This window comes from Macrotis lagotis, chromosome 4, assembly GCF_037893015.1.
Source record: "Macrotis lagotis isolate mMagLag1 chromosome 4, bilby.v1.9.chrom.fasta, whole genome shotgun sequence".
NCBI lineage: Eukaryota > Metazoa > Chordata > Mammalia > Peramelemorphia > Peramelidae > Macrotis > Macrotis lagotis.
In genome coordinates, this window is record NC_133661.1 from 250,873,793 (window position 1) to 250,884,705 (window position 10,913).

Genomic DNA, 10,913 nt, shown 5'->3' on the forward strand with positions numbered 1-10,913 from the left:
TACCAGAAGTCTTTCCTGATCCCTCTTAATGCTAGTACCTTTCCAATGAAACTCCCTCCAGTTTATCCAATCAATAGCTTATTTGTACATGATCAGTTAACCTCACTTCCAAAGACTGTCTTCTCAGTGGTGGAGATGAATGCATGTCCTGCTTAGGAAGGATGAACCTCATCAAAGAAGAACGAAGAAAGACTTTTAGGCTTCAGAAGACCACGACATCAGGAAGGTGATGCCATCATGAACTGGATTTAAGTGAGGGGGTGCTATGCTAATTCACCAGCCTCACTTTCTCCTCTATCTGGGTCCAATGGCCAGATATAAATCAGGATGACTGGAGATGGCCCTGGATTTGAGGCAAGCAGGGTTAAGGGACTTGCCCAAGATCACACAGCTACTAAATGTCAGAGGCTGGATTCAAACTCCTGTCCTGATTCCAAGGTCAGTACTTTATCCACTGCGTCATCTAGCAGTTCAATTCAGGTATGTATGAAACCAATGCTAGACAATCCTTATCAGTACCCTCCTCCACCTAAGCCCTCCAAAAAGGCCAATTTACTAGGCTTAGGAATCATCTCTTCCATGAAGCTTTTTCTGATTCTTACCCCCGGCTGAAAGTAAATTCTCCTTCAAATTTCTTTTTTTTGGAATTTCTTTATGGAGATTTCCCTTATTACCCTTAATCCTATTCTACCCTGTGCCATTTGTAGATGTATATTTATCTTATCCTTCTTATTAGTTGACTTTGAGAACAGCAATGGTGTAATTTTCCATCTTTATATGCCTAGCACCCACTTCTATGTCTTGATCATAGTAGATGTTTAAATTAATCAATGTTTGTTTAATTGAATTAGACCAGACAGGTCTTTCAAGTGGCAAAGGGATAATAAAAATTTGCTAATAAAAGAGTGAGAACTATAAATAAGGAACAGTGACTGAAAGTTTCTTGTGGCCTTTCCTCAAACCCTTGCGCCCAGAACTTCCTGAAGCTTCCCTTGCAGCCTTTAAGATTTTAAAATCATCCAGGTAATGAGCAAGTTGCTTACCTGTAAGTCAGAGGCTCTGAGCAACAATCACAGGAATTTGTCAATCAGCCTTACAAACCTATAATAACCAACTGCTGAGGTCTTTTTGAATACCTCACTCTCAATAACACTTCTCCCTTTACATAAAAGTCAAACTATGTGTGGTGGCAAGAAGCAACCTGACAAAAGTATATTAGCAAATATTTAATAATTTTCTCTCCAGAAGAAAAAATGTACACAAGAAAGATTTTTTAGTTTAATCTGCATTATTAACATTTCCCCATCACTTTCTTAAGGCCAAATAATCAACAAAACAATAAATCAAGCCCTATTGTTCACACTGAAAATTTCACACAGAAAATTTGACAATCAGCTTTCAAAAGCCACCAGAGCTGGCTCCAGCATACCCCTGGGGGACTACCTTTCTCCCTAATCATCTTAGCTCTGGGGCACAGAATGGTCCTTTTTGGTAATTCTCTCTTCATTTCTAGTTGAGAGTTTTAAAGAAATTAATCTACCTTATTTAGTCCTTAATCACATTCTCTAGCTACTTGTATAAGGCAGGGTTAAGATTATTTTTATTTTTTTATTTTCTTTTTAGTTTATTTTTTTTTTTTGCAAGGCAGTGGGGTTAAGTGGCCTGCCCAAGGCCACACAGCTAGGCAATTATTATGTGTCTGAGGTCGGATTTGAACCCAGGTACTCCTGACTCCAGGGCCAAGTGCTCTATCCACTGTGCCACCTAGCCACCCCAAGATTATTTTTAAAATAAAATATAACTAGAATAATAATGGCATTTATATGGTACTTTAAGATTTGCAAAGTACTTAAGTATTAGTTCATTTTATCCTCAAAATCACCTTGGGAAATTGGTACTATTCTTATTCCCAATTTATAGATGAGAAAACTGAGATAGACAAAGATTGAGTGACTTGCCCAAAGTCACACAGTTGATAAATATCTGAGGTCAGGCTTCTTCTGACTCTAAACTCAGTTCTCTATTTGCTATATCACCTAAATGGAAATTTGATGGATAGTGAAGGAATACTAAAGAAGTCATTTCCAAATTAGGACTTGGCCATACTGAGCAAAAGGTGGGGGGAAAAAACTTCACCATGGCAGTCCCTTGGGAATAGTCACTAATTCTCTAAGGAGATAATTAGGAGGAAAAGGGTCTTTTCCATTCAATGTTGAAATCCATCTTTGGCAACTCCAAGACTGCTAGAAGTGCAAACACACACTCAATTTATCCCTTTGGTTGATATTTCACCTTTCTAGTTTGGCCTGCCTTCTGTGAGGGGCAGAGGGTAGACTGAGGAGAATAGGATATGATTTGATTCTTTACCCAGGGAATTACTGAGCATCACGTTTGTACCCCACCCCCAATTAGGATTGATTTTATGCCATAGGGGAACTCTACATCAATGCTAAATCTGTTCCATCAGAGGGATCACTATTCCAACTTGATCAGAATGACCCAGAGCATTTAGGTCACTATAGTCACCTAAAAATGGACCAGACAGCAGGGCAGGTCATTGCCTACAGTCAGTTTCCTGAGTGGGAACAGGAGCCAGGGAGAACCAGAAGTCTGAGTTGACTTGGAAGAGAATGAGAAGACCTGCCTGGTTGGGAGAGGCAGGAAAGAAACTTTTCCCTTTCTCAAGAGGATGGGGGCAGTAAGAACAGGCAGAGTCCAGCTCTATTCTCAGCAGAAGGTTCAATAACTACCAGATAAATTCCTTTAGCTTCAGGCATATCAGGAGGTAATACCAATCCTTTCCCACGTGTGATCCAGACTGCATCCACTCAGTGTATCCTGTAGCTGGCACAGGCTATTAGGTAGGACCAAGGAAAGTCCCTGTTGCCACAGATCATAAATGGAGCAAAGAATCCACATGGATTGACCTCATCTCAGGTTACCTCTAGCTCTCACTGTCTCTTCCATAAAATGTATTTCTCAATACCTATGATTATTAGTCTCAGCTCCTTTGCTATATTTGAAGTTTTCAGAGGACAGAGATCATATCTTTTAAATCTCATATTCCCCATTTCACTTGCCAGGCATTTAACAAATGCTCACTAGGTGCAGCTAGGTCTTGTAATGTATACAAAGAACACAGTCCCTGAAGTCAGTAGAATCTGAGTTCAAATCCAATCTGGGCAAATCACTTAATCCCAATCGCATCATAACCAAAACAAACCAAAAACCCCAAACCAAACCAAAATAAATGCTGCTAACTTTTATAAAATGTGCCTTAATGATAATGATTTATGTGAAGACATCATTCACTAGGACCAAGGAGAATTCCTTGGTGAGCTCCTGATCCAGATCTTGAATATCACTTCCCAGACATATCCATTGCTCTTGAAAACCATACCCCCAGTTTATTTGTTTTAACTCCCTCAATTAGAATGTAAACTCCTTAAAGAAAAGGACTTTTTTTCTTTATTTACTTCTATAACCACTTAAATATGCAAACTTCAGAATGTCATTTGATTTTCACAACAACCCTGCTGTGTTATTATTATTTTCATTTTATAAATGAGGAAACTGAGATGTCACAACCTCCCTGGATCTCAATTTCCCCAATCCTAAAACGAGGGAGCTAGACTAGACAGCCTCAAGGTCTATGAGGTAGAATTTTAACTCAACTCTTCTCCAATACAAGTCCTGTACTCTAATCACTATGCAAGGATTATTAAGATGATCATCACCCAATTACATACACATTGACTACTTTGGATATAGCCAAGAGGGATATTTTTGGAGCAGAACATGGGAAAATGAAAACCAACCCTTTCTATTGGCCCTGAGGAATGGGTACATTAAGGAAGGAAGCGATAAAGTCTGGGGGTAGGTTACCTGTATCCTGTCTTCAGGAAGCTCTGTTTTCATGGCCAACATCTCCCTGGCATAAACATCTGGGTAGTGGGCTTCATTGAATGCCTTTTCTAGTTCCTCCAGTTGGTAGGATGTAAAGATTGTCCTGAGGGAAACAAAACTTATTGAAAATTATGGAAGTAGAGGAAACCATATCAGTTATCAGTTAGACTGATGACCCTTCTCTTTCCCAATATTTCTACCCCTCACCAAAGGAACACAATTCAGCAATAATAATAATGATAATGATGATAGCTAGCACTTATAAAACATTTTAAGTTAGACTGACAATTCTCCTCAGTCTTTCCCAGCCCCCTACAAAGGAACACAAAAACCAACTTTAGTAACAACAACAATAATAATGCCTAGCATTAAACTAGTACTTTAAGTGAGACTGATGACTGTCCCCAGCCATTCCCCTCATTTTTACTCTCACACCAAGGAACACAAAAGCATGGTCAGCAATAAAAATAATAGCTTACATTTACATAGCACTTTAAGTTTTGCAGAGTACTTCACATATATCTCAATCTCACAGCAACCTTGTGAGGTAGATGCTATTATTGTCATTTTATGGATAGGGAAACCAAGGCAGGCAGAAGTTAAAATTACTTGCCAAGGATCACAGCTAATAAGTGTCAGAGGAAAAATTTGAATTCATGTTTTCCTGACTTCAGTTCCAGTACTTTATACACTGTGCCACCCCCTCAGAAGCACATTGTCTTGTCCAGGGTTGTGGTCATCCAGCATACATCTATTTCCAATGGAAAAGTCAAAATAGTACCACTTATAGTTCTAGATGCTTTCAGTATAGCTTGGACCTTATATTGATGCACCACTCTGAGGGATAAGGACTGAGTCCCTTCCATTCCTTCTATACAGAAAGAAATAATATATGGAATTATGCACACACTGAAAGGCATGCAGTTTAACTTCTTTGATTGGAACCCAATATGTCGCTTCAGTGTAGTATGTTTTATTCTGAGCCTGCCAGTGACATTTCATTTAGAAGTCATACTGCATTTGATCTAGAAAGAGTTTCTTTACAGATATGTAGCAGAGAGAGAAATCTTAGGCCTACAGAAAGACCTTTCAAAAAGTCTTTCACATATTGAGAAAAGTGAATGGATCCATTAATTTCTATTCCCTTGTAGAAATCATTCATTCATTTACTCCAGCATTTCCATGAAATCTTCCAAAACTCATAGGCTTCTTATATTCCCACTGTAGCTACAACTCAATAAATATATCTCAGAGTTCCTTATTCCCTCTTTTTTTGTTCCCCAGCCTATTTTACCTTAAGACATAAATCCCACCATATTATCTTTTTAACCTTCTCTGATTTCCCCTCATTGGACTCCCTAAAATGTCAAATGGAAAATACCACCAATTCTAATACCTGAATCAGAGTGTACACTTTCCCCCATACTCTCCGTCTTCTCTCTTTTCCAAAACATACCACCTTGTTGATTTCCATCCGTGCCCTTCCACCACTCCAACCTCCAGTTCTGTAGAGTATCTTCTAGCAACCAAGGTACAAACAGGGCATTTTGTGATCTCCCAGGGAAGCATTTCAAATTATTTTTGCCAGTCCAGTGACAGGCACAATCTCTTCCTTCTCTGAGTCCTGATGTCAAGATTATTTACAGGTGATATTTACCTGGATACTATTCAGCAATGAAAATTGAAATACAAACTAGACTTCAAATACTGAAACTGATTTAAAGATATTCTACAGTTGATTCCATTAGAATTCTATTGGATCAACCTAGATCTACTACAGGACTCTAAAAATGTTTAGAATTCTCCATCTTTTTTTCTTCAAACAAGGAAGTTTCTCTCAAAGAGCAATCATAAATGTAGTGTCTACTTTCAATTCAATTCAATAATAATGTATATTATGCAAGGCAGTGGACAGTGAGCAAGGAATTAATAATATTGTTGGGGAATAGGGTCAAGAAGGAAATTTTAAAAATCAATTCATTTTAGAAAGTTCTTGGTCTGATCCTAAATCATTTCTCCTGTATTACTGGCTATGAAACATTTAAGTGTGCAAAAAGTAAATTCTTTGGCATTTTGAAAGTCTCTCACTTTCTCTTTATTCCTTGCTATTCATAACTGGAGGTGTCTGCAATATAAATCACCCCAATCACAGTTCCTATTTTGTAATTATTGAAATGGCTGAGTACAGGTCATACCATCTGGCCAAGGTCAAAGAGAGGATCAGTAGTAGACAGTATTATCCAAGAACCCTGACTCTCAATTCATTTACTTTTGGAGGCTGTTCATTATATTCAAGTCTAGTTTCCATTAACAACAGATTCTTCCTTTAGATATGACTCAAGTCCTTTGCCTGCCCAGTCTTTGATGATCCTGACCCCATAAGTGACCCAAATCTTATGTTTGTAAAATGAATCCTTATCTAATTCAAAATCTGATCCCAAACAAATCTATTAAAAATTTCAGTTTTCATTTTTAATGGAATTGAAGAATCTTCTGGCATCTAAAGGTATCTAACTATATTAGGAGGATCTCCTTTGATTATTCCTCATCTCTTTTCTCCTACCCCTAGTCAAGAAAAGTGTCTAGTTTGAACTGGATTATCTCCAAGAGAAAAGATATGACTGCTGATTTTCTTTTGTTGAACATTCCTAAATCAAGGGAGCATGGAAAAAAATCTACTTCAATTAATAAAAAAACAAAAGTGTCGGCAATTAGAAATTCTTCCTTGTTCCCTAGTCTCCACAACTGCCAGGTCCCTATGCTTTTGAAATAACTTACAGGATGGGGGAGGAGGAGGGAGAGTGGGGTGGGGGGGGGGGAGAGAAAAGCCTTAACAGAAATCACGGAACAGAAGACCTCCAATGAAAAGGAATCCACTATCTTCTGAGGGAGATCATTTTTGCATAGCTTTAATTGATTAGTTTACATTTCAATATTTATGAATATTTCAAAATATCTATAATGATGACCCCTCTCAGAGCTCAGAATTTTAAAGCGGATTTCTTGGAATTTTTGTACTTGCCTAAGAAAAAGGGTATGAGAGACTCCCTAATTATCTCTAACAGGGCTCTCATTTTGATCTAACTGGATCAAATATATTCGGCGGGGGGAGGGAGGGATGAAGGAAGGGAGAGAGAGAGAGAGAGAGAAAGGAAGAAAGAGAAAGGAAGGAAGGAGATTGAAATATAAGGAACATTGTGGGACACACAAGACTTTAAGGGATATACTTTTTTTTTTGAAAATGATAAGATAGTGGATTTGAGAGCTTGAAAAACACTGATGGCATTTATTCAGCAATAGTTAGCTTTGACTTTGATCCGGGACCCTTACCTCCTTTATCCCTCTCATCCTAAAGAGATTCGGGGGCGGGAGTAGGATAGGAGTGTTAAGGGGGTAGGATCTTGGAGAAATTTGTAATTCTAAGGGAAAACAAAACTGGATTGGGTGGATTCAGAAAATGATTTGGGATCAAAGGAGAAGCCATTAGAAAGGAGCCAATATGATCAATTTAAAGACAAACTCCAGGTTTATATTCATTTAAGGGTCTATCAGAGACTGGTCAGTTATGGAACAGCTCTTTAAGAAGAAATAGGAATACCTTCTCCCACACAGCAGAAGGTAAGAGACTATTAGGACTGCAGCATATTGTATATATCAGGATGGTTTTGTTTTGCTTTATTTTTGCTTAATTTGTCCCAAGGATGGAAATTATTTAGAGGAGGTGGTAGTGAGAAACAGTTGCCATATTAAAGACAAAAATGCCTCTATAAAATGAATTTTTAAAATGAGATGAAAATAGAAAGTAAAATTTCTAATGGGAAAAATGTTAGAGAGAGAGAGAGTCTAAATACTTAGCTTGAGAATGAAAGTGGAGAAAGGGATTGCTAGGATGTAGGTAGAGAGGGAAAATGGAATTAGGAATAATCTAGAGGTTTAACAAGCAGAGGGAAAGTAGAAATGGTACTTAGGTAAGGAGAATGAAGAAAGAGGGAGAAAAAGGATTAAGCTTAAAAAGAGATTGAGAGAATTGAGGAGGAACATCCATCGACAGTGAATAATAGAAAGAAGAGATAGTATTAGTTTTGGAAGACTACAAGCTGGGGATCCAGTCACTTAACTGGTGCCGGGTAGGGGGAAGTCCATGTCGGGTCGCGACAGTAGGGAGAAGAAGAAATCAGCTTCAGCAAAAAGCGGGAGTGGATGTGGAGGGAGCAGAGGAATTGGTGCAGATCTGAGGAACATGCTGACGCACTGAAATCTAGGCGACGGCTTTCCTCATTCCCACTTTGATTTCCGATTAATAAGAAAAGGAAAACATGGGAAGGAAATAGTTACTTCTCACCTTGGCCAGCAACTCCTCATTGACTAGGATCTGACCTACACTTCTTTTCCCATTGAGGTCTGGCCTAAACCATAGTAATAGCGAGTGAGTCGCCCTTACCTGTGACGCCTCTTCTTGCGTTTCTTGGTCTGGTTTAAGGAAGATTTGGTCATTTTTCTGTCACTGGAAGAAACATCTTCAGAATCTGGAAAGGGGAAAGAGTGATATGTAGCATTATGGAGAATCATACCTTGTGCTTTTCTTGAATAATAGTTGTTGGGTAGGAGCAAACTTTGGGGCCCGAGGGCTACAATCCCCCTTGGAATTAGCCCTATCGGGCTGTCCCCACCACCGATTGGGGAATGTGCTACATCCTCCCGTTCTCAACGCAGCTGTAAGAAAGACTTCTGTAGATTTGGTTGTGACAGAAAAGGAATGGAAAGGAAGAAGCCCATGGCTTCTTGAAAAGCTCGGAGAGGGGAATGATTTGGGGAGGAAAGGAGAAGAAAGGGTGGGGGAGCAGGGAAAGAGGGCTTGTGCCCCGAATCCCCGGAGAGATCCAGAGAACAGAGAGAGAGCTCCCTGGTTCTGTGTCCTCCCCTTCCCTTCTTCAACACACACACACACACACACACACACACACACACGAAAGTTGAAGCAAAAGAGCCAGGAGCTGCTGATAAGAAAACCTGTCTTGGACAGGTGGAAGAGGAAGGAGAGAGGAGAGAACAGGAATGGGAGAAAATCAGGGCAAGAGGTTCACCCTCCCGGGGTCACCTCTATGGGAAGATGCGCTGAAGGCCCGGCATATTGTGGCGGGGGGGGGGGCGAAGAAAGGATACGAAAAATTAAAGAAAGAGAAAAGAGACTGGAGGAGATACTAGGAATAAAAATTAGGGATTTGCACCCCGCTGGTTGGAGAGGAGAGAAAGAAGAACGGAAAGGGTGGGGAAGAGTAGCTGCGGCCAAGATCCGATCAGAGCTGATCCAGGAACCAGAATAGCTCATTGAGGATAAATATATTAAATAAATTAATTCACTAAGATATGAGTTTGTTATCAAGAGATTAGATGCTTTTCCCATCCAAGGATTTGTTTGTTTTCAATTGATGGGGGATAGAAGGAGATGGCATTTCTAGGTAGTTTTTATTGGTTTTTATTTTTTGCAAAAGAGAAATTTTTGGTCATTTGCACTAACAACAGCAACCGAAACAGGCGGGGTGCGACAGAGGGGAATAAGAACTTCGGGTTCGGGCAACCGGGGAGGGCAGCAAGCGCAGGGCAACTGCGGGTTCGAGCGAAGCCTGCAGCAGCTTGGGCTCGGCAGACCCCGAAGGGGCCGCCGCCGGGCCCGCTGCCCTTTCGGAAAACGAATAGGGCTCCCTCCCAAGCTGGTCTCTCGCCCCGGCCTGCCTGGCCCTCTGCGCCCAGGCTGCAGGGAACGTGGATCGGAATGAACCCGGACTATCTCAAGCTATCTCAAGAGATTCGCGCTTCTCGCGCGTTCGCCTACGTCTCCCCGAAAGAGACAACGGGCTCTGGCCCCCAACACCCCCTCTGTTTCCCTGGCCCTGCAGCCTGAGACGCCCCCTAAGGTTCTCAACGAAAGTCGGCGTCCCGGGCTGAGGGGGCCTATCCCGAGACCCTGAGAAATCGTGAAGCGGTTCCTGTCGGCGGGCGGTTGTAGGGGGACCAGACTGAGCTAGGGCGGGCGGCCAGGGTGGGGGTCGGGTGGACTAAGGATGGGAGATCCTGGGAGCCGGGATCTTTGGAATCCCCCGATGGAAGCGAGGGTCTCTGTTCCCTCAGCTCCGGCCACTTTGTGGGCCACTAACTTTTTTTCCTTCTGTCTGTCCTGGGGAGGGACTCCAAGGGCGAGAAATGGGCAGCTCTCCAGGCTCTCCTCTTAATCTCCCCCTTACCCCGGGCCACCATTCATCCCTTCTTGCTCGATTCCTACCTGAGCTGGCCGTCTGGCTGGTATCGAGCTGCCCCGAGGTTCTGCCCAAGGGCTGCAGGTGGACATTCTGAGGGTCGGACAGGACTTCCAGGAAGGTGGGCTGCGTGTAGAAGCCCGGGAGCCCCCCTGTCCCCAGGAGCCCCATGCCCCCCACACCGGCCGGGCTGAGTACCGAGCGGGCAGTCAGCAGGTGCCCCGTAGGCAAGCTGTCCAGGGCGGCCCGCGGGTGTGAGCTGGGTGGCTCCTTGTTCAAGCCCAGAATCTCCTGGATGCCGAAACCGGTGCACCTGGGTGGGTTCCCCCCCGAGTTACTCTTGGCCACAGTCTCGGCTTTGGGTTTGCTCAGCGCTTCCCCGGCTTTCCCTGTCATCTCCGGGTGCTTTGGAGGGGCAGAGCCCAAGCCGATTTTTCCTCCCCCCCACCCCCCCTCCTCTCTCCCCTCCTCTTGAAGTTGGTCCCAGGTGCCCCCTCTGGTGTCTAATGCTCTGGAGCCCCAAGGAGATTCCCCTTTTATCCAACCAGGCAGCAGCCCAAGTGGGGTCAGAGCTGAGCAGCCAATCACCGGGGCCAGGAGCGATTAGGAATTCCAAAAAATTCCTACAGGCTACAGGCTACAGGAGGCAGGCGGCAGAGAGGGCCCCAGGGGCACCAGGACAGGGTCCAAGAGGCCAAGGAGGGCTCCTGATCAGGGTGAGAAGGGCTTTGGTCAGAGATCCAGAGAGTTTCC

At 42.6% G+C, this 10,913-nt stretch overlaps 1 protein-coding gene across 1 annotated transcript in view; it reads right to left on the reverse strand.

The window, feature by feature from the left end:
• VSX2 (visual system homeobox 2) overlaps window positions 1–10,556 on the reverse strand; it is a 29,847-nt gene extending 19,291 nt beyond the window's left edge. The window contains exons 1-3 of the mRNA XM_074232066.1: window positions 10,187–10,556; window positions 8,348–8,432; window positions 3,886–4,009 (exon numbers count right to left, since the gene is read on the reverse strand). Of these exons, the coding sequence (XP_074088167.1) occupies window positions 3,886–4,009; window positions 8,348–8,432; window positions 10,187–10,556 (579 nt within the window). The remainder of the gene's footprint in view (window positions 1–3,885; window positions 4,010–8,347; window positions 8,433–10,186) is intronic.
• Window positions 10,557–10,913: the final 357 nt, after the last annotated feature.